This window comes from Amblyomma americanum, chromosome 10 (genome assembly GCF_052857255.1).
Source record: "Amblyomma americanum isolate KBUSLIRL-KWMA chromosome 10, ASM5285725v1, whole genome shotgun sequence".
Lineage (NCBI taxonomy): Eukaryota > Metazoa > Arthropoda > Arachnida > Ixodida > Ixodidae > Amblyomma > Amblyomma americanum.
This window is the reverse complement of record NC_135506.1, coordinates 117,432,087-117,456,540: the sequence shown is the minus strand read 5'-3', so window position 1 is coordinate 117,456,540 and position 24,454 is coordinate 117,432,087. Positions and strand designations below refer to the sequence as shown.

At 47.3% G+C, this 24,454-nt stretch overlaps 2 protein-coding genes across 2 annotated transcripts in view; one reads left to right on the top strand and one right to left on the bottom strand.

Moving 5' to 3' along the window:
- Positions 1–17,157, top strand: part of LOC144107922 (protein NEDD1-like) — a 150,177-nt gene extending 133,020 nt beyond the window's left edge. Inside the window, exon 15 of the mRNA XM_077641158.1 lies at positions 16,969–17,157. Within this exon, the coding sequence (XP_077497284.1) occupies positions 16,969–16,980 (12 nt within the window). The 3' untranslated portion in view covers positions 16,981–17,157. The remainder of the gene's footprint in view (positions 1–16,968) is intronic.
- Positions 815–1,556, bottom strand: LOC144107295 (uncharacterized). Its single transcript, XM_077640296.1, has one exon. The coding sequence runs from the start codon at positions 1,554–1,556 to the stop codon at positions 816–818; it is 741 nt and encodes a 246-aa protein (XP_077496422.1). The 3' UTR covers position 815.
- Positions 17,158–24,454: the final 7,297 nt, after the last annotated feature.

The following is a 24,454-nucleotide window of genomic DNA, read 5'->3' as shown; positions in this document are numbered from 1 at the left end:
TTTAATAAACCATTTACTACTACTACTTGTCAAATCGTTTTACAAATGACATGCTTCGATTGTATGAAAAATGAGATCAGAGCAGACATTTATTGCATGCTAGAAAAAGTGTGTAAATAAATTAGAATCAGTTTTGACGGGAGATATACCTCCCGTCAAAAGTATTCGGCCCAAGGGGGTTTGCTTGTGAGGCATCCTGTATGCATCCTCAGTGACCATAACCTCTCAAAAAAAGGTATGGCTTCATGTCCTCAGTCCTCCCAAGCTTTGGACTGCTAGATAATAATAATAATAATAGAGATTTATTCATCACAACGATGAAAAGGGCCGAGGAAAAAAGCCAGCAAGGCTTGACGAGCCCTCGGCCCCTACATATACAAAGGCATCAGCGGAACAAAGAATACATATTGTGCAACAGTATCACAATAACAAAATTAGTACTACAAACTTTTGATGCAAACACTGAATAAAAAGGAAAAATGAAAAGATTATAAAAGCAGACTAATTTTTGAAACACAGGAAATGTTTACAAAGGTCACGGATCGGCGAACTAATTATGTCAATATTTTTATGATGTAACGTGTTTAGGTGTTTAGGCAACTGGAAGGCAATCATTTGTAATCCGTAGTTTGTTCTTGGAGTTTTAGTCTGCCACGGGGAGTGTTGTCTAGTGTTATACAGCTTCTCGCTCGGCGTTAGGGAGGCCAGTCTCCTCAAATAATGCGCTAGGGATCCCAACTGAATAGCTTAAAAGCAAACCCCTAGGGGTATATTCTTTTGACAGGGGCTGTACACCTCAAACCAAGTTCTGGATGCTACTCCTTTTCTGCTAGAGTTTTCAAAAGTGCCATATGCTCGGAATGAGCTTTTAGCAGCTCCTGATGCCTTTGCTCCTTCCTTTGTTCTCTATCTTCCTTTTTTTTCTCTTTCTCCCTGTGCAGTTTGTTCATTTCGTCACAGAACAACTGCAGGTGTTGCATTCTAGAGTTGCTTGGGCGCAACCTCCGGTCGGCTCTTTTTTTCTTGGGCTCTTCGTCCTGCGAATCTGTACCGGCTTCAAATGAACAGTCTCCCCCTGATGATATCAAAGACAGGGTATCACCACTGAACTCCGAGTTTTCCTGGACGTCTGCGCTGGTTGATGGTCGAGGACTTGCTTTACAAGTCGACGCTTTCTTATACCTCACGGTGTCCACACCGCGCAAGACTTCCGGCTCCAAGCTGTCATCTATAGCCTTTATGGCATCAAACTCTTGCTCATATTCCACGCGGCAGCGGGAATTTCCTGATGTATTATTGTGCTTCTCTTCGTTCCTCTTCCGCTTTGACACTGTCTTGAAGCGTGTTTCGCACTGCACAGCAGTGCGATGAATGCCGAGAATGCCGAACATATCGCAGGCAATTTGCTCGAACATAGCTCGCTTGCTGCGAAATTTCTTGAGTGGGCCCACGTCTCTGGCATAGCGTGCATAGTAGTCCAGAAGCAGCTTTGTTTGGCGTGCATCCCATGAAGCTGCGTTTGAAAAGAAATAGGTGAAACAAGCTTCTCTAGGCATTTTTGAATTCAGTCTCACAATTAAGTTTGAGTGTTGTTTATTTGGTTTAAATATACATTATACCTGGAAATTTATCTTTATTAAGACCTTTTTTATGTATGTTGTTTAACTCTAGGTGAAACTTTCAAGCATGACCAAACAGATATATATTATTGCATACATGCTCTCTACATTCATTTTTTTTTCAGGCATATTCACCACACCAGGTAAAATGAAGGCATCCTCTTTGTGGGTACATGAAAATAAGCATGCAGCTTCACCATTAAAGCATAACAGTGGAAGAAAGACGAATTGATTTGATGCATGCAGGGTAGCTAACTCAGGTTTGCCAACTGCATCTGAATTGCTATGGTATTAACATGCATTCAGGAAAGTTAGTATCTGAACTAACCAATTGACACCGCAGTTTCGTTCGGCTTCTTTGAAGAGTCCATAACTTCAGGCATTGTATGGTCTTCCTCCTCTGCATAGAGAAAACATCAAAATAAAAAAAAAATGACTGGCAGTTTAGCATTGTCAAGCCCAAAATATTGCGCGAAAGCACGTTAATTTCTTTAGGCACACTGACACAGATAGCCAGTTATACGGCCTTCCTTTCCTCAAAATGAAAGGGGTCTAAACTTTGCGCTGTTTTTGAGAAAAAGAAAGGCGCATAACTGCCTCAGTTTTGCAGGTGGACGTCACCGTTTACTCGCAGAACGATTCAGGTGTCCGCCAACCCAGTTACGCTTTTTACTCAGAGGCTTCACGCAGACACACACTGCTGAAACCACGGGGACTGTGCTGTGTAGCGACACGCGAGGTAAGTGCAGGATGCTAGACATGCAGTTGACACGGGTGTTATGAACACGGACTTCATACGTTGATTACGCATTTCTGCTGGCCACGTGAAGAAAATTATCTGCCGCGCCAGTAGTGTTATTGGTGAAGGCTTATTCCAACGGCCGACCAAAGACCATTATTCATTCCCGGGCAGACAGATTGCACTGAAGTTTGTCTGAAGATGGTAACGCTAGGAATAGACGTGCACAAGCGTCCTCCGTGAGCTGCTACAAAATGTGCAGTGCGTACGCACGGAGCACGAGGGAAGGAAAAAACGCAAAGTTGGAAACAGTCACACCATAGCAAAAGTTATTGTCCATTTTTTTTTTACACTAGAAATCGCACGCCAACGCGCACGATATTAGGAAAGAACCACAATGCTGCTTTCGGCGTCGTACGTCGCTAGAAACTTCCACAGCCCTCAAAACAACGCCGCTGCGAAAAGGCGCGGAAGCGCGTTGTTCGTCCGGAAGAGAAATAAGGCCCGACTTACCGTCGATCATTGTAGTCAACACGACTTCGGCTGGTGAAGTATATCCAGAATGGTCCCATGGGGCGCTCATTTTTGCCGGAGACTGACAGCCGAAGTAGCGACAGGTACACGTGAAGCAGAAGCGGCGACTGCGACGCAGACTGAGTGCGACCACGTGCGGCTACTGTTGAGTGTTGACACCAGCGGTGCCGCGGCGGGGTTCCGGAAGTGACGGCCCCCTTCTGCCTCCTGCGCTTCCGCTCTAAGAATTCGCAGACCATTCGGCTTGACCAGTCTCGCTATGCGCTCGGAGCGAGAGCGGCTCCCACTCTGCCAGATCCAAACCGGATCGCGGGAGCGACCAGTCGAAGACACCATAAATGTGTCTGATATTTTGCGCAGGCTGTCACAGCGTCGCAGGATCTTGCGCTCTAGTTCGGATCCATAAGTAAGAGAACGACACTGATCAGTGTTCCCTTCTGCGCCGTCGACGTGACGGTGAAGCATCGCTGGGTCAGCTGAGCATTTACATGGTTGTAACTATGCAAACGGGGCTGCCAGCCTTGGCATGAACGAGTTATAGAGGACAGGCAACCATGGAGTGCAAACTTCCGCCACGTGCTCAGATAGGTTGTTCTGATTGGTCGCTCAAAGTGTCGTCATTGGGAGAGTGAAATGGGAATGGGAAGCTGCGCGAAAATCGAGTTGAGGGCAGCATTTTGTTTGATTGTGTTTTGAAATGTCTTCATTGAATAACTCCCGTTCCTATGCATCGATTCTCGTAATTCTTTTTGAGTCAGCATCTGTGTGACAAAGAATCCATCTGAAGTGTAATCGGCATCCGTTCAAGGGGTGTTTCGCAGCCCTTTTAAGGTCGTAGGTTTTCTATAGATAAGTTTCTTGCCGGGTTTCGGAATGAATGTGACCCTGGCGTGTCTCCATACCTGTGGGATCTCGCCTTCCCTCCAGTACGAATTCATCAAGCCTGTCAGTGCCGTCACCGACGTCGGGTGTAGGTTTCTGAGTGTCTTATTGGTTACTCCCTCCGGCCCTGCCGCTGAAGTGGTGCGGAGTCGGCTGAGTGCGAACCACACTTCGGCGTCTGTGATGTCCGCGTCTAGGGTCTCGTTGGGGAGTCCCTCGTACGCGGGAAGCGGGTCTATGTGCGACGCGTTAAGGTTTCGGTTGCGCAAGTCTGCAAGCAGCTGCAAGTTGATTACGTTGGGTGGACTTTGCGTCGTATCTAGCAGGTGTCGGAGCAGGAGCCATGTTTTCTTTTTGCCCGGCTGTCCGCTTAGATTCGGATATCTGTCCCCATTGTGGTTTCTCCGGTTCTAGCGTGATTCCGGAGCCCTGCACTATGGCAGCTCTTTCTTCCTTTCTTCTTTGACTCCCTCCTTTATCCCTCCCCTTACGGCGCGGTTCAGGTGTCCAACGATATATGAGACAAATACTGCGCCATTTCGTTTCCCCAAAAACCAATTATTATTATTATTAGTTCTAGCGTGTACGCATTGATCTGTCTTTCTAGCTGTGCTCGGCACCTGAGCTGTCTGTTGTGACGCTGGGTGTTCCAGCGTTTGAGTATGCTGGCATTCACCTCCCACACGTGCAGGAGTTTCGTGTCCGTGGTTTGATGTGGGTCTATAGTTTGTGTGTCTACCGTGGTGGCTGAGACGTCCTCTTTGAGCGTGCGAGTCCACTCAGCGAGGTCGGCTATGTGCGTGGGTGCGGCTTGTTCCCGGAGATGTCTGAATCTGTCCCAGTCCGTGATTGTGGTGCGCGTTGGTGGGGGTTTGTGTGGCGTGGTAGTGAAAATCGTGGAGACGATGCAGTGGTCGCTGCCTAGCGTGTGTCCGGTGTTTGACCATTGCGCTTCGCGCACGTTTTTGGTGAGGGTAAGGTCCGGTGATGTGTCCGCACTAACGCTATTGCCAAGCCACTATTGCGGCAGAGCGCTACGCGGAGGAGCTAACGAGAGCGGGCGCGCATCGAGGCTCCCTAGAGCTAACGAGCTCCAACTGGCACAGACTGCGCCAGGCTGGAACGCACTCGGTACGGCGTATACGTGGTTGCTCCTCCGTGGCCTCCTCGACCCGTCCAAGACCAAAGAGGAAACCTCCAAAGCGGCCGCCAAGCTCTTACATAATGAAGCGAAGGACACTACAGCACTGCTCCATGCTATGAAGGCGTGCTGCATAGTGACGGGTCCTAGACCGCAGTAAAAAGACTGCCCCAGTAAATGTGGATGCACCCCCTAGACGACGACATCAGGGAATCAGGGGTCCGAGCAGTGCTCGCCAGCTTGACAAGGAGCACAGCACCCGGGGCAGACGGCATTACGCAGAAGATGCCCCAGAACCTTGAAGATGGCTCAGTAACCACCCTAACAATATTATAATGAAGCGTGGGGGACTGGAACATTCCTGCAAGAATGGTGCCACGCTGACATAGCCTAATTCTTAAACCAGACAAGACACTGGTCCTCCAGAACCTTCTTCCCATATCCCTGACGTCTTGCGTTTGAAAACTCATGGAACACGTTGCGCTCAACTGGCTCCACCCACACTTAGTAACTAACGTCTCGTTCACTGACACAAAGTTTGGGTTCCGGCCGCATCTCTCGACTCAAGACGTGCACCTTCGACTGAAAAAGGAAGTGGTAAATCACACCATCAGGACCCAGGCCCCTGCTGTGCTGACCTTAGACTTGAAGGGGGCCTTCGAAAAAGACGGACGTAGCGAGGTCACACTTTCGCCCGCGACTTACGACTTCGGGAGGATCTTGCTCTCAGATCGACCCGCTACCCTGGGCTTCGGAGACGTGCTCTCCGAACCTATCTGTCTCAGAGGTTCTGTCACCCCACAGGGCTCGGTGCTGTGGCCAACGTTGTTACACGTGGGGATGGCAGGACATCCAGCGCTGCTGTCAAGAATTCCTTATGTGCTCTATGCCGTTTGCCGACGACATCAGGGTATCGATAACAAAAGGCTCGGCGGCCACATCCAATATAGCCTTCAAGAAATCATAGAGGTGACGCGACTGAAAGCAGGCCTACGTGAGCCCCCGAGAAGTCGGAACTGCTCGTTATCCGCGCACACGCGATGACCCAATTAGTTGACTTCGATATCGACCACCACCTCGAAGGCGCTCCTATTCCTAAAGTGGACATGCTGAGGATGCTAGGCATGTACCGACAATCCAACGGCTTAGCGATCTACTCTGCGTGTACAGCTGCTCCACAAACAATTCGTAGGTTGCACACTTGATCCGCAGCATCTTCAACAGAAAATTACAGACCGATGAGCTTGCTATATATATCCGTTGCCTACAAGGTATTTACTAAGGTAATCGCTAATAGAGTCAGGGCAACCTTCGACTTTAAAGGGACATTGAGGAGAAATTGAAGTTGGCATGTATCGTTTGAATACCAGGTCCTGATCCCAAAAACGCCACTCTTACTGAAAACAAAGCTCTTGTAAGGTAGAAAATAGCAAGAACCAAAATACACGTATCGCCGCCACAGGCAGATCTCGCAAGTACAAGCGTGGTGACGCCATAGGACAAGAGACGCCACCTTGGAGGAATTTTCCTTCCTACATGGTGTTCTCGAATCTCTGAGGCTGACGAAGGAAGGTTGCACGGTTCAGTATTGAAGTAAGCTTTGTTTTAAAACCTATAGTGCACTTTTATCACACAAGGAAGAAAGACAAAAGACAACCTGAATGTTGGAAGCAAAGAAAACCGATGCTTGGCGGCACGACAGGCGGCCACGAGAGTTTCGATTTTTTATAGCGCTTCGCATCTATGAGCTTTGCGTGCCCCGTGGTTTTGTTTTTGATGCGCCTCGATTTACAAGCGCCGAACGGCAGAGGAACGCCAAGTGCCGCTTCAAGTGCTTGTTAATCTTTTAAGGAGCCTGTTAAGGCTGGTCAGATGATCGCCACGGCCGATGAAAAACTATGATGGCACGATGGTTGGTGTTCGTACAAGGCAGCACGTGTGTATTCACACGCTCGCCCGGCGAAACATTCCCGGCTGGACCAGTCAACTTCAAACTACTTAACGGAAATCGTTTATTAGGGACGGGAGACAACGTACAATGCAGTTAAGAAAAATTGCTGATGGCCTAGCTCTGTTAGGACAGAATACACGTAGCGAAAGCGTGGAGACTTCCGCATCGGAAGAGTGCATTCACTAGATGCGCCTTTATTGACGGTGAACCCTATGCCGGCGTGGCGGAGGGGTGGCGTCTCCGGCTCAAACGCCAAAATGCCCTGGTTCGACTCGGCACAGGGTTTCTTTTTTTTTTTTAATGAGTGAGTGGGCGGGGGGTTTCAGTGGCTCCCATGGATGTCGCCACCGAATACGTTGGTTAGCGGTTCAGCGCAGGCTTTGTTAATGCGCGTTTATGCTCCGCCGTAACGCGCACGCGCGCTCTGCACGGCGACGTCACATCAGCCAAAGCGAGACCCTCCATACTCCCAGCGCCCTTGGCCGCCGATGCGTTCGGCTGCTTCGGCGCACTCTGACCCGCACTGGTGGGGAGACTTGGAGCATGTCTCTATTTCACGCCGAGTGCGCCAGCCGCCGCCGGCCCGGCCAGACTGATTCGGCTCCGCGACGAGGTGCGCGTTGTGACGTAATTCAATAGCTTCGGCAGTCGGGCGGAACTGTTCTTTTCGAGCTTGGCTATTTTAATTAATTCACAGTGCATATCTGAAGGTACATGCAAGTGGGCGAGAGAGCCCGATCCAGTGGACCCGTTGGATCCAAGGGAAGGCGTTGAAGCGTCGTGCGTCGGCTTTAGTTTCAAGCTGCCAACTTTAAACGCGACCGCCCTTGAGCGCCCATCCGTTTTTTGTGGTAAAAAAAATAAATAACCTGGCCCTTGCAACCGTGGGAGACCTCGACGACACCTGCTGCACCGTGCAACCGCGCCATTCAAGTAATCACAATCCGTTGGCCCCAAAGCCCCGGCCAGCCTCCGATAGGCGCAACGCGCCGGCCTTGCCCTGGCCCCTCGCGACTCCCCGCACTGGGGTTATGATATTTAGTTTGCAACGGCAGCTCACTGAGGAATGGGGAAACGACCCGCCGGTGCCTAACCTAACCGTACTCCCTCAAAAGCATCGCACGCTCTGTGGGGCTGAGGTCGCTGAAATGCAGGCCGGAGTTTTTTGCGTTTTTATGGAGGAAAAACGCTAAGGCGCCCGTGTGCTGTGCGATGTCAGTGCACGTTAAAGATCCCCAGGTGCTCGAAATTATGCCGGAGCCCTCCACTACGGCACCTATTTCTCTTTATCTTTCACTCCCTCCTTCATCCCTTCCCTTACGGCGCGGTTCAGGTGTCCAACGATATATGAGACAGATACTGCGCCATTTCCTCCCCCCCCCCCCAAAAAAAAAACCCAATTATTTTTTGCGAGAACTTCGTCGTCGGGTTCGGGAACATGATCCATCGTAACGCTGGCAAGACGCCGGTGCAAACGTAAGCGAAGCGACGGTAGCGACCCCCGATAGATGCCTTCAACGTGCGGCGGCGGTAGCTTTCATTTTTTCGACAGCTGCTAGACCGCACCGCTAGTGCCAGAAATCACGGAGTCTGCGCTTACGTCACCATCACGTCACTCCGTCCTGAGACGTCATAAGAGTTCTCCGTGACGTCATAAGAGTTCTCGAGTTTGAATCGGAGCGGCGGGAAAAACATTTTCAACTTGAAATCCAAATTTCTTTGAAATAAATGCATCTTTCGCTCCCGGACAAGCGGGAACAAATCCATGAAATGCCGAACTATCAGATGTTGCTAACAAAAAAAAAGAACTGATACTGTTCTCCTCAGTGTCCCTTTAATCAACCAAATGATCAGGCAGGCTTTCGTAAAACATATTCCACAATAGATCATATTCACACTATCAATCACGTGATAGAGAAATGCGCAGAATATAACCAAGGTCTATATATAGCCTTCATTGATTACAAGAAAGCATTCGACTCAGTGAAAACCTCAGCAGTCATACAGGGATTGCGTAATCAGCGTGCAGAAGAGCATTATGTCAAAATACTGGAAGATATATATGTAGCAACTGCACAGCTACCATAGTCCTCCATAAAGTGAGCAAAAAAAATCCGATAAGGAAGGGCGTCAGGAAGGGTTTTCTGGCGGTTTAGTTGGCGCTTCTCGTTCATGATCAAACTGCGCGAAAGAAACGGGGATAAAGACAAGAAAACACGTACACACACAGAGCGCAGACTTCCAACTTTTATTCGAAAAACGCTTTCGAGCATTTAAACGCACCACCCACAACGTGACACATCCAGGATCCAACACAGCAGATAAGTTTAACGATTTAGTAGAGCCAATCTGGAGAACCAGTCTAAAAAACCCCCAAGTGTGTGCATGCCTAAACACCCTTGATACCTAGATAAAAGGAGAGAGGAAGATAACAGCCTGACGGTGAAACAAGAAATCAAAGAACGTAAATGAAGACTGCCTAACCATGTATTAGGAGCGTAAACTTACTAAGCAAAGGGATGAGACGTGAAACCAACAGCAACAACAGTAAAACATGAAGGTGCAGGCACTAAAAAGTAGGCAGAAAAGCATAAAAACGAAACCATACGAATGATACAAAACAAGATTAACAACGAGGATAAAACCATGAAACCGAGGGGGAATTATGGAAACAGCAATAAACAAAGGTAAAGGCGACGCGAAAACTGTACTGCTCTTCTTTCTTTTTGTTTCCATCCTTCACAGATTTTAGCCTGGTTTTAGCCTTGGTCGTTTTCGCGTCGCCTTTGCCTTTGTTTATTGTTGTTTGCATAATTCACTCTCCTGTAGTGTATGTTTCGAGATTGATCTGAAGGACGTGGTGGTGGCGGTGGTGGTGGTGCGTGGTCGTGTTAATAGTGTCTGTATGGACCTCCTTCACCCCGCGACGTCACGAAGATGCGGTGGCGCTGATGTTAGCAGCGACTTTCGCATGGTAGGCAAAACAGGTTCCGCCTACCGCAGCTGCCGCAGTTACCGGCGGCTGCTTCAAGCCTGTGCACTGCAGAAGCAGCATGAATTGACCAGCTGCGTCACTGCTGGATCCGCGTAGTAGCATAAAAAATATTAAATTAGCCTCGATAGGTTTCTCGCGCATAAATGCCGCATTCGGAAACTGGCTAACAGGCATTGGGCCACGGTAGTAAAGCGCGAAGTCTGGGAGTCGATAGGCACTGCCACTCAATGCACTTAATGCATGCAAGTTACTGCGTTCATTCACCTGAACTTCAGGATAGTAGGCTGATAATTGCTCAAGGAAAAAAAAGACATATGTAGCTGCACACGTACTTATCACCTTGAGCCGGAGTGCACGGGGCGCCGACAGGTTCACTCGCCCCCAAGGAATGCGTTTTTTTGTTAATAGCACACCATGTTTAAATGACGCGTTTTGTGACATTTAATAGTTATTTGAAACTGTTTCTTGATATGACGACGTATTTATTTGATTCGAGTACAAAGAAGTCTGGTAAGTTGTGTCAATCTTGCGCGGTCGCGTTGGTGTGCTTAGAATAGCGTACCTTAAGTGTGCTAAACGCCATATGCTTTTTCATTGCATCATGCATGTGTCATGTTTCATGAGGTAATACATGATCGCGAAGCTTGTTTGGAAAGAAGCAGCCGCAGGCGTGCTACTAACAGACACGTGGCGAGATTGAGAGGGGACGCGGCATGAAAAGTGTTTTCGTTATTCATGCATGCGATATGTAACTAAACTTGATGCAAATATGAAATTCCTACGCTAGTTTCAGTCATTCCTTTTATTTATAGCTATACCTGGCGCAGTTCTGGGTAATTTAATTAACACCGTCGTCAAGTCCCCCCAAGCTAGGTCTCAAATAATTGAGTAGATAGTGCGCAGTTTTTTTTATGCCAGCATATGCATAAAGCCCTGTTCTGTATGATGACGCGATTAGTTGTTTTTATATATGTTCAGTACTTATGCATGCATAGTTACATGAAAACGTTTCTTACAAAAAATAACTAACACAATACTGCACGTGTAGGGAAAAAAATCGAGAGATTTATTACGCTCCTCAACGTCTCAGGAATAGTTTGCGACAAATGGAATCATTCTATTTTCATGCGAATTACGAAGGTGAGTGATCCAGTCGCAGAAAATGTGAGAGGTCAGAAAACGAACCTTAAAGTTTATTCCCTCGTTTATGGCATCTTCGCTTTCGCTTTGGTCAAAGAAATGCGGCACTGAAATCAAAGAAATTACCTCACAATTTTTGACGACCACACTTCTAAAAAGCGTAATTTATAAATTTGTACTCAATAATTTGCTATAATTTTTCGTCACGAAACTAGACTTCAGGGCTAGGAAAGGAAATAATTCTAGAAATCAAAAATTTTCGCCAAATCGACCAGCTTAACAAGAGGACAAGTCGGCCTGGCTGGTGCGTGTTCATGCGGCTAAAAACAGCGCTAAGCGAGACAGGAGATTGGGGACACGACTCTGTCCCCACTTTTCGCGCAGCGCGACACGTACGTATGTCAGCAGACGATGAGCGCATGTCTGCTCCGGCGAAACAACGCCAGCACTTCCCCTCACTACTGTCCCGAAGTAAAATCATTCCGGCTAGTGCAGAGTGTCAAAACTTGTTTTATTCAATATGCCTAGCGCATAAATAAACGGCAGGAACGCTTTCTACATGTTTACTACTAACCATATATACAATACACAGTGGCAAACTATTTCTCTTTATAGGCCGCACGTGGACAACGCGAGCTCGTGTACTTCGACAAATTACTAAGTTGGAAGCATCGACCATTGCTGTGATTCGCAGAAACTGGAAACGCGCCTACAAGCCTTGAAAACCCGCGGACAACACCTATCCGCGACGCCACTCCCCGACCTTTTGCCTACCACGAGCTCGCTAGCGACTGCAGCGCCACCTCGTTTGTTTACAAACATGCAGGAGGTCCATAGAAGTAGAATTTGTAAGAGAGTGCAAATAGTACTTTTTCCGATGAGAATATGAATTTTGGTGCACGTCTTCAATGTGTGGAGTTTTTGGAAGATTAATTCCAGGAAAATACATTGGAGCTTAAGCGTTGTGTCAATTATCCGAAAAGTATCTGGAAATTTGAGAGAAAATTTGATTCATTTAAAATAATTTTGAACATTTACTGTTGGATTCGTTCGGCTAATTAAACAGGAATTTATTCAATTTGCTGTCCATGAATCTCGAAGATTCACACACCCTTAAATATGGGCCTCATTTTGTGGGAGGGTTGGGAATGGTATGTATGGGTGTCTGATCTTCATGTCCTGAAAAAGGAGTCCTGGATTGGTGTTGCCTTGCGTTACTGTCAATGTCTGGTCATTTTGACATGTTTTGCAGTGCTGCAGTGCCGATGTTGAGGTAGGCAGTGCTGTATGTTTTGTCCTTAATTTTTGGGGATGTGAAAGATTTCAAGCTGGCTCTTGCTCGGTTCACTGTGAATTTGTTTGTTTCGAGTCATGTCTTTGTTAGTACATGTCCCAGGAATTCGATTTTGTTGACGGAAAATGCACTGCTTTTTGAACCCTGTGCAGACATTGGTCAGGTGCTAGTTGTATGAAATAATCTTGTTCGATGGCTGCACTTTTTTTTTCAATTTTGGAGTGCTTTACTGATTTGTGTGTTGGTGTAGCTCCACTGCACGTGTCCTTTAATTTGTATGCACTGTGATCCATTCCACTGGCTGTTTCCAGAATGAACCATTTCTCGCAAACATCGGAGGGTCAACTGTGAACATTCTTTACTGTCCTGTCTCATTTATTGTTTGCTCTTTCGAAATATTTCTTCATAGCGTTGTACAACTTTTACTGCATTCTTACTTGGCGCGCCAACAGCTCGGAACTCCTTTTGCCTGGCTGCATGAAAATCCTGCGTGAGCAGCTTCTGCTCTTCTAGGAGAGCAGGGAAATCGAGACAAGCTGTCTTGCCTCTGTATTGCCTTCATATATATTTGTGCACGACAACAAATGTGTAACTCTTGAGGCAGTACTATTTTCTTTCACTGTGTGAATCAATACTATGTTCTAAATTTAACACCTAACACGGGAAAACAGGCCATATTGGAGTGGTTTGTGTATAAACTATTTGACCCGTCAGTTTAAATATACTGCTCCTTTGCCCCATATCGTAGCCCAGTTATAGAGCTCTCTTTTCAATGATAAAGGAAAACGCGCTTTGCTTAAGAACAAAAAAAATTATCTTAAAAAAAACAAAAGAATTGCAGATATGCGCAAGAATTTTGCATATATGCAGTCAGAAAATAGGCGATTAAGAAGTCTAGATTATGTTTTCTGCGCTCATGTATGATAAACAAGCTTTCTAAATTAACAGACATCTTCCTTCTGAACTTTACGATCAGCAAAAAATAATTGCTCTCGCCAAGTCCTTTGGGCTACTCTATAGCACAGTGCCAAAGGTAGTCGCAGACTATTTTCGCGAAGACTGGATCCGCCGCTAACCGGTTGCACGAAACAATTCATAGCATGTCAGGTACCTTAAGAGAGTCCCACAAAGGAGTGGGTTCCTCGGCAACGGCGAAGTCAAAAGTTGCAGACGGCCACTTGTTAATCGGGTCATGGCGGAGCACTCACCACTGTGCTAATTGATTAAACCCGACGAATGAGTGTCATCTTGTCACACAAATTTCTCGCTTGCATCTAAAAAGTATAGTCAAAATGCTGCAGAATCGGTAAGAAAACCGCCACTGCTGGCCAAAAGCCGGTGTGAGCTCACTGACAACGGATTTAGGACAGCTCACATTAACGCGGTATGCATCAAACGAACAATGCATGCAGTTCATTTCAGAACGCGGCATAATATTCAAGCGATTCTGAACAAAACGAGATTTCTCATTCAAGCCACGCGAAATGCAACTTGCGATGAAAAGAAAATGTGCAAAAAAGTTTCACCATGCGGGATTTGAACACACGCACCACCAGTTGCATGTCGATTCTCCGGAGCGACGCGATAGAGCACACGACTACAGAACAGTGCGGAGTGATACACCTCTCTTAATTTTTTTTTTGCTGACTACTTCCGTATCCTTCACAGCGTTGCACTTGATGTTGAAACGGGGTATAGGGGCTTTATAGATGCCTCGATGCGCGCGCCCCCCTCCGTGGCAGAGCGGGGCGCGCGCATCGAGGAATCCTACTAGGAGGCGGAGCCAACGCCCCCTAAACTGGTTTGGCGTTGGCTAGGCGAACCAATGATAGCAGTCCGCTGCTGACGTAACGAGCGCTCGATGACGCAATGCACGCGGATTCGGGCGAAAGCCCTGCGCCGCTGGTCGCTGCGAGGCGCGGAAGCTGGAGTTTTTAAAATTGTATTCTAAACCATGCGATTAATAATTTTGCTGATATTGAGTGGGTTTACTTGTGGCTAAATCAAGGAGTCGATCGAAGTAACGGGATACATGACCTGTCGTGGCCAACAGACATCTGCTATGTGTCTCCACTAATTTACTTGCTGCGCTATAAGCTCTCTAAAAATTGGAGGGGACATTTAAGCTGCGCTTTAAACGGTCCCTGAAAAGCGTGTTTGAGGTTGGCTATAAAATTCCTGCATTATGTAGAGTATAGACCACCCAACGCTCATGCCGCGTACAAGACCGTAATAGCGAGCCGCACCTCACGAGCACACTGTGCTGTTTCCATTCTGTTACCTTAACTGACCTTCGGTTCTAAAGTATTGCAGGTAATTCCTTTCTCATTATTCAATCAGCTGCCATTATTTGGCATAGATGCATTATCACTGCTCAGTGCCTATCTACTCATCGTAAACTGTTTTCTAATAGACTCTTGGATATTTAGTTCATTTTGATTTTTTTCTCGGACCATCGTTCCAGGCTATTTGTTGGGGCCCTTAATCGTACGCTACAATTCAGCCCTCAGTTATTTTGCAAAATGAAGGGATAAGAGTAGTAGTGCGTTTAACAAGGTGTTTTGATGAGATTGCATTAGAGTTGTCTCAACGACACCCCGCCGATTTCCGAAACGAAATTTGTTGATTGGTTGAGAGAGGTTACGGGACCTTGCGGCGTCCTCCCAACCTGCCCACTGTCATCATCATCATCAGCCTGTCTACGCGCACTGCAGGGCAAAGACCTCTCTCATGTCTCTCCAATTAACCCTGTCCCTGGCCAGCTGCGGCCACCGTATAACCCGCAAACTGCTTAATCTTATCCGCTCACCAAACGTTCTGCCGCCCCCGGTTACGCTTGCGTTGTCTTGGAATCCACTCCGGTGTACCCTCAACATCACAGTGTAACTATGTTGTTACGGTGTCAGTATATTCTTACACCGTGGTTAACATGCATTCCATGCAGACATTTTCAGTGACACTTACATGTAGTACTTCCTGTACGCCCTGTGCCGCCCCGTTGGCTCAGTGGTTATTGCACTAGGCTGCTGACCCGAAAGACGCGGGTTCGATCCCGGCCGCGGCGGCAGCGTTTCGTTGGAGGCGAAACGCAAAGGCGCCCGTGTGCTGTGCGATGTCAGTGCACTACGGCACCTCTTCCTTTCTTTCTACTTTCAGTCCTTCCTTCATCCCTACCCTTACGGCGCGGTTCAGGTCTCCGCCGAGATATGAGACAGACCCTGCGCCATTTCCTTTGCCCAATAAACCAATTTTCAAATTATAGAGGCCCGTGTACAGTGCGATGTCAGTGCACGTTAAAGAACCCCAGGTGGTCTAAATTTCCGGAGCCGTCCGCTGCAGCGTCCTTCATAGCAAGGGTCTCTTTGGGACGTTAAACCCACAAAAAATCATGAAATATTTCAGGCGAAGCCTGCTGTGCTCATTGGGACCTATTGAATTATGCGTAGCTACCATTTATTGTCATTGCATCCATCGTTTTCATTGCTGTTTTGTTATTGTGCTCATTTCTCTTTCCCATCTCACTGCACCAGTGTAAAAGGCGTATGCAACACCTAGCAATGAACAAAAAATTGTTATTATTAATTTCAAAACCTTAAGGACTGGTAAATGGTAGAAACTTGAAGCCACATAATTATTGAAGCAGACACAAAGCGACTGCACGCAGTCTTCCCAGGCAAATGCACGTGTGTGTATCCCATAAGGAGAATATAATGTTTATCATGTGTAATGTGCGCTCTCTTTAAAATGAATATATATTTAATGACTACTGCAGCTTACATGCCTTTCCCCTGCTGTCAAAAAAAGGAAGCTGTACACGAGCTGTTGCTTGAAGTGCTGAAACCATTGGAGTAGTACATGTTGCTGCGCTCGTTTTGTACTACAGGGAAAATGGGCACAAACCGAAGACAGGGATACGTAGAGAAGACCGGACGAGTGCTTCTCACTGCACCATTGTTTTGCTGCTACTATTTTTAGACTAAAAATGCTTTCATGTTTCTACTTCATTGTCACCGCAGATACCAACCACTGCTGACTGGGAGAGGGTTGCCTCTGGATTTAATGAAAAGTGGAATTTTCCAAACTGTGTTGGTGCCATAGATGGCAAACATGTTCAAATTCAGGCCCCAGCACATTCAGGCTGCCTTTATTACAACTACTAGGTAATGTACACATTGAATGGTCTTTTATAAATTACATTATTTTTCTGTGTATATAAACTTTGGTCATTACAGGGTACGTACTCTATAGTGCTAATGAATGTGGCCGAGAGGAATATGAAGTTTGTCATGTTTGACGTTGGCGCTTTTGAAAGGCATAGTGACGGAGAGACCCTTAGCGCATTAAGGCTGGGAAAATGCCTTTAGCGTGGCCTGCTCAATCTCCCACTTCCCAAAGTGCCGCCAAGAACCTCAACCGTCGCACCTCACGTTTTTCTTGAGGACGAGGCTTTCATGCTGCGCCCTGACTTTCTCCGACCCTACCCGGGCAGGAGCCTGGACGAAGCCAAACGAATATTCAATTACAGGCTCAGCCGTGCAAGGTTTGCTACAGCACTAAACTGATCTACTGCATAGATTTTATCACTTTCCTGGTGGCAATGAATGCAGATATTTTTCATGTGCGTCTGCAGTTGACAAATGCAATGTACTCAGTGATGTTTCATTTTTTTTCAGAAGGTGCGTTGAAAACGCTTTTGGAGTTATGGCGTCCAGGTCCCGGAACTTCCGGCGCGTCATTAATCTCCTGCCAGAAAACTTCGACTACGTAGTCATGGCTCTATGTGTTCTGCACAACTTCCTAGTGGATTCAAGAGGACCTATTTTGCATAATCTAAATTCAAGCATTTGTCACATTCTGGGGAACTGCCTGTTCTTTGGATTCTCTGACGCCCAGCGTTTATCACATTCTGTTAGAAGTTACCTCAGTCAATATATTTGAGCAACGGACAGTAGACTAATTGGTCTAAACTTTTAAATGATGCGGCAGCTGGGGAAATGAAAATAAGAACACGATAATAGCAAAAGGTACAGAAAAATATACAGAATAGTTACATGGCTGAGTTGCACTTATGATGAGCAGTCGTCGAGCATCTGGATCAAAAAGCACAACCACATTATGCAGTCCCTATCCTCCAAGATTATTCTCTCTCGCGTTCATGTGTAGCCAAGCGGATCGACAGTCTCCTCATACTTTGAATGCTGATTTAACCTGTTCGTTCTTACGCCATATCAGCCTAACGTGTCAGTAGTTGCATGAGCCTGACAATCCGCAGTAGTCTTACACATAATTCTTCGAGTTACTTGTGCTTCCCAACTAGGTCACCGCTCTCACTGCGCGTATAGAAATGGAAGGAGTTGCGAATTGTTAGGCTATCTGTCATGGAAGCACGTCAGTTCTGTCCCTCTAGTACTTTTAAGAGCGTTAGCTCTTACTATTTACATTTGCACGTTTCGCGTCCGTTTCTCCGTCCACTCTCAGATTTCATGATGGCGGCTAAATCACGTGATCATAGCTGTAACACCTCAGGTCTGCAAAATGTGACACCTCAACACGTGGCCGCGCGCGCGCAGTCGTCGGGCAGGCACGGCAGGCAATACCTGCACATAGCCCAAAGAGCGAATATTAGTTTGATAGCAGTATTAGTTGAAGAAGACGACGTGCAATGCACAGCGCGAGGAGAAGAAGAAGAAGAAGAAGAAGAAGCGCGAAAGTGCCGCAAGGATCTGTTTTGTCTCCACTGCTTTTCAACATATTAGTTCAGGACATACCCATTCATCCAAACATTACTGCTTATGTACACGCAGATGATACAGCTTTTTTCGCAGCAGCAAAGGATATTCATGCACTACACAAGTGTTTGCAGGCATACCTGAATGCTATTGAAGTCTGGTTGAACCAAATTAATTTATCACTTAATGTCAGCAAATGTGGCGTGCTGGTATTTCCGCCCGACACTCCTCTGTACATCTCGCTAGTATACCGCTCCACTCCAATTCCGCAGGTGGAGTCGGTTAAATACCTAGGCGTTACTTATGATCAAAGTTTGCACTGGTGACATCATATTAAGAATAATATTATTAAAGGGGAACGTGCTCTGGGCCGGTTGACACGAGTTGGCAATAAAAGTTTGGCATGCGTCGTGACACGTTACTGTTGTTCTATAAGGCTTATATGAGACTGATTCTGGAATTTGGTTGTGTCTTGTTCTCTGGTAGCGCAAACTACAAGCTGCAGCCATTAGCTTTACTGGAAAGGCGTGCCCTACGGCTATGCCTCGGGCTCCCAAAATCAGCTTCAAACGCTGTCCTTTATCTGGAAGCCCGTATCCCCAATCTCTTTTCCCGCTTCCAACATCTAACAGTGCGTACTTTCCTCAAGTCATTTGACCCGGCCCCCGGCGTTAGTAGTCCCATTTTTCTATCCAAACCACACCTGTTTTTCACTAATCATTGGCCACGCTATCAGCTTTCGCAACTTAGGTTCACGCAGAATCTGTTAGCCCCGCTTCAGGTTGATCTGATCTCCTTGCAAGCAGTTGCAGGTGCGCAGGCTGACCCCGTCTTCTATTATGACCATATTTTCCCGTCCCATGCGAAGCATATTCCCGCAAATATCCTAAATGGTCTCCTTTCTGAACACCTACAGAATTTTCCTCTTCATACTGTTATCTCCACTGATGCCTCCGGCAGCTGTGAGATGGCGGCGGTTGGGATACATTCGCAGGAGCTGGCTTGGAGCTATTCCGTTCGTATCCCATTATTATACTCCTATATTCTTCGCAGAGTTTCAGGCGATTGGTTTGGCTCTTCTCAAACTTCCTAGGCATGTAGCACGGGTTCTTATTCTCGCAGACTGCCTTTCAGGTCTAGTCTCTCTCCAAAATTCGGGAAAATCTTTGTTGAATCGTTCGCTTAGGATCATTGTTCCGCGAACAGTGCGTGAGATCCGCTTTGTCTGAGCACCTGGACATTTGGGCGTCTATTTTAACGAGGTGGCTGATTTATTGGCAAGGTCAGCTCTCAGCGCTCCTGTAATCTTTCCCGTCCCTCACCTCATTCTGTTAGAAACTTCACGTTTCCAGCGCTTCCAACATATTTCAGCCAACCTGAGTGATCCATTGCTCAATACCGTGGATTTTAACCACTTATAGTTACCATGGAATATCCGGTGGTGTAAATTAAGGCTCTGTGAAATGTCAATGACGCTTCTGCGATGCAGGATCCCTCACTTCAATTTGTACTTATGCAGATGTGGGTTTGCTGCGACAAACTTTTGTGTATCATGTGGGCAATTTGAAACAATAGATCATTTTCTCCTCTCTTGCCGGCGGTTCGCAGTTCAGAGAAAACAGTATTTAGAGGTCCCTCTTTCGAGGTTAGGACTCCCACTGTCTCTTCCAGTTATTCTTTCGTTCGGTGCGAGCGCAAAGGATTCCCGTTAAGGAGTGTCTGCGGCTACCTTCATGATTACATAAGTTCAACTGATCGATAACCTTGTTAGCTGCATACAAAATTTTGTCGCATGTCAAAAAATGCTCGATTCTATTCCTGGTAATTAATAATTCTTTAATTCATTTGACTGTTCCGATTTCTATATTGGTTTAGTCTTCTCACGCCTTTTTTTTCCCGCGCAAATACCTCATTGGGATTATCTACTGGACCTTGGCCAATCCCCCTGCATGGGTATGTGCCATGCTTACTGAGGAGAAGAAGAAGAAGTGCGAAAGTTGAACTTGATACGTGATCGGCTGCTATGATAGCGTAGTGCTCTCGTGCAGTGACCAGCGAAACAGATCCTTTCGCGCTGCCGTGGGTTCAAATTTCAGTCGCCTCAATATCTATTTTGTTTATTTATTTTTTACCCAAGGTTACCCTCCAGGTCAAGCATCGCACAAACCGGTGAACCTGTTTGACCTCGTGAAGTAGTGCTTTCGCACTATAATGTACGGCCTCCCAGACTGTAAGCCGCATTCACCTCGCCGTTAGTTTAGGCGTTGTTCTGTGCAGGCTGCTGAGGTTCTTCCACCAAGAAGGCCACTTGAGGAGAAGCCAGGGTGGAATTCTGCGGCATTGTGGTAGTGCCGTTGGAGTCCTCGCTCGTGACCTTGGTGCTCGTGTCCAAACTGATCGCCTCAGGATCCACCTGCGCAGAGTTCTCCGGACCAACCTCCGAGTACGTCTCCGGTCTGACCTCCATGGGGTTCTCCAGACCATCCTCCGAGTACGTCGCCGGATCAACATCCGTGGCGCTCGCCGTGCCCGTTAAGTTCGACTCAGCAGAGGTCGTCGTGTCCGCTGCTGGGGGCGGTGTCCTCCCGTACACCAGCTTGATTTCGTCCTTGTCCCAGGCCGACAGTCGAACCAGCGGGTCCTTATTTTTGATCGGCGGTCCCCAAGTTGTCGCCGTCACTTCCACGTGGCGGGTGAGTGCAGAGAGGGCAACAATGACCTCGCGAGAAAGTTACAGTGGACCATGCCCTGGGAGGTAATTAGATTTTCTATTCCTCGTTGGTTGACGGACATAACACTGCGCACTGATAGGGAAACGAGAGAAATCTGACAGGATGCGTCGCTGAGTGCTACAGCCTGCCTTTTCTGCTAATTTCTGTGCACTCTATCTTGGGTCTCTAGCTAGCGTGAAACTGAAAGCGAATAGGCACAGCCATTTATATTTAAGTGATCTATGCAGAGAGGAGGAGGAGGAGGTGACAAGATTACGGACTTTAAAACATAGGTATATATTTCGGTTTAAGGGGGTTCAACGTCTCAAAACGACTCAGGCTATAAGGAACGCCGTAGGAACGCCGTAGTGAGGAGCTCCGGAAATTTCGGCCACCTGCGGTTCTTTAACATGTGCTTGCATCGCACAGTACACAGGCCGCTGGAATTTCAGCGAAATTCGACCACCGCGGCCGGGATCGAACCTGTGTCTTTCGGGTCAGCAGCCGAGCACCATAACCACTGAGCCAGCGCGGCGGCATATAGGTAAATGCGTGCTCTAGCGGACGAGAGCAATGCTGTAGCGAATGAGATCAATAAAACCTGGAAGCGTTACTCATCTGTTTAAATGGATTGCATGTCCTACGAGTGGGTAATGAAGGCAGTGCACATTTATGTGGTTTCTGAGTTGCAGAGCAAGCGCCGATGAGAATAGCTACATGGAATGCTGCCAGAACTACCAGCCACGTGATCGAAAGCTACGAAAAGCTTTGACATACGCATAAATTCTAGGCAAGCGCTTTTTTCCACGCGAAACAGTTTGTGCACGCATTGTTTATTCGCAGATCTGCTGTTGGCAGGCTTGCATTCTTTTGCTATTTTTTGTTATCGAGTTGAGTTGAGTTGAGGTGTTGATTGCTACAGGTGGGATTAGCCTTGCTTATTCTGCCGGCAATTGCTCCACCGTAACGTCACTTCTATGTTAATAATGCCCTAAAACCTGTCGGATCTACCTAGCTATACGCACAGTCACTTATAATAGTACATATTCCACTCCCGGAGTCGCCATCTATGCACACATTCACTCGCAGCAGAGCACAGTCCACTCCAGAAGTCAAAATCTATGCACATAATCAGTCGCAGTAGAACATAGTCCATTGCAGTGCCACTATCCATACACACATTCACTCACAGTATACATAGTCCACTCTAGAAGACACCATATACGCACACATTCAATCAGAGTAGACCATAATCCATTCCTGCTGTCACCATTTAGATACAAGATCAGTGTCCTGCAGAAATGTTAAAAGAAGGCATGCAGCCTCCCTTCTGCATGTATGGTTTCCACTCGGGTAGACTATGTCCTGAACTGTACTGTGAAGGGCTCCTGTCTTCTTGAAGGAAGCGAACATCACATACCTTTCCGCGTTGTACACTGGGCAGTACATAATATAATGTTTTATGTCCCCGCACACAACACATAAAGAACATAGCATAGACGAAGCCATGCCCGTCTTACGCATCCAGACAGAAGTGCGAGCACAGGGCGTCCGAATTCGAAGTAGTAGAGTTGCCTGGGATCTTTTCACTCCCTTGGTCACACATGGCTGGTGGGGTGCACTCCACACGGTACGAAAATGATCGAGCACCGTTTCTTTAAGAGACTTTTTCGAGCTTGAAGTACTTTTTTTTGATGGATTCCTTGACAGAGCTTTATTGGCGAAAATATCTTCCACCTCGTTGCCTGACTTTTATGTGAGAGGTCACCCATTGGAAATACAGAGTAAAGCTTCTGCTGTGCAGATTCTGCACCAAGCGTAGAGAGCTTATAGACAAGGCATCAGTAGGGAGTCCGCGCTCTAACATCTTAAGGACAGATTTGGATCAGTTAGGATGACAACATGTTGAGCCGGACAAGACCCTAACTTCTGTAAAGCCGCCTCAATAGCATCACTTTCAGCCGTTTTCGTCGACACGAAAGCAGTAAAGCATATATACCACTTGAGGTCCAAAGAAGAGATGTAAAACGCCGCTGCGCTAGGTTGTTTGACCTTGCCCACAGAACCATCCGTGAAAATTTTAAGATGGCGGGCATACTCTGTTTGCAAATGTTCAGGTACGAGCGAACCCGCTGCCGCCAAAGGGGAGCTGCGCTTTGCGCTCACATGGGGAATTGTGACCTTACAGTCGAGGGTCGGAAAAGACCAGGGGGTTTCGACCGTTTTATTTGCCTTGGAACAGTAAGACCTAAAGAACTAAGAGTATTAAGTGCCAAGTATGCCTTCGACTCATATCTCTTGCAGAGCCGCTAGAGAAGGGTCGCCCAGCTACCGTCCCTTCTAGGCGGCCAACATGCCGTTCACGCTTCGTGAGCTTCAGACTGCGCTCAGTGGCCTGCGGCGCTGGTATGCACCAGGTCCCGACGGCATCACCTACCAAATGCTGCATAATCTGGCCTTGGAACTCAAACTCAGGAAGGAGCTCCTAAAATTGATCAATCGAGTTTGGGAGACTGGCGATGTTCCTCCGTCATGGAAGGTGTCGTATGTAGTTCCAGTGGCAAAGACATGACAGACCTTGCCTCGTATGGCCCTGTGTCATTGACCTCCTGTGTAGCTAAGTTGATGGAGAAGCTGGTAAATGAGCGCTTATCGTGGTGGCTTGAGGACAACAAGGCACTGCCAATATGTATGACAGGATTCCGCCGAGGTCTTAGTGCCCAAGATAGCGTCTTAGACTTGGTGAGTCACATTGAACACCAGAGAGCTTTCGGTCTTTCCACGTTAGCCATTTTTCTTGACGTTGCGAAAGCTTACGGCAACGTGCTTAAGAGCTCAATTCTAAACAGTTTGCTAGGCATGGGCATACAGGGCCATGTGTTAAGATTCAGTTACAAGTTTATCAGTGATCGTGCGGCTCGTGTACGGTTAGGGAGTACCTTAAAGGGACACTGAGGAGAACTCTATCAGATTTTTTTGTTAGCAAACTCTGATAGTTCGGCATTTCATGGCTTTGTTGCCGCTTGTCCGGGAGCGAAAGATGCATTTATTTCAAAGAAATTTGGATTCCAAGTTGAAAAAGTTTTTGCCGCCGCTCCGATTCAAACTAGAGAACTCTTATGACGTCACGGAGAACTCTTTTGACGTCACAGGACGGAGTGACGTGAAACGTGACGTAAGCGCAGACTCCATGATTTCTGGTGGCTAGCGGTGCGGTCTAGCAGCTGCCGAAATGAAAGCTACCGCCGCCACACGTTGAAGGCATCTATCGGGGGTCGCTGCCGTCGCTTCTTTTACGCTTGCACCGGCGTCTTGCCACCGCTACGATGGATCCCGTTCTCGAACCCGACGACGAAGTTCTCGCAAAAAACTCCGGCCTGCATTTCAGCTACCTCAGCCCCACAGAGCGTGCAATGCTTTTGAGGGAGCACGGTTAGGTTAGGCGCCGGCGGGTCGTTTCTCCCTCGATATCATAACTCCAGTGAGTTGAGTTGCGAGGGGCCAGGACAAGGTCGGCGCGTTGCACCCATCGGAGGCTGGCCGGGGCTTTGGGGCCAACGGATTTTAATTCTTTGAATGGCGCGGTTGCACGGTGCAGCTGGCGTCGTCGAGGTCTCGCACGGTTGCAAGGGCCAGGTTATTTATTTATTTATTTGCCACAAAAAACGGATGGGTGCTCAAGGGCGCTCGCGTTTAAAGTTGGCAGCTTGAAACTAAAG

Excerpts from the sequence above, each read along its gene's own strand:
- LOC144107295 (XM_077640296.1), bottom strand. The coding sequence starts at position 1,556 with ATGCCTAGAGAAGCTTGTTTCACCTATTTCTTTTCAAACGCAGCTTCA.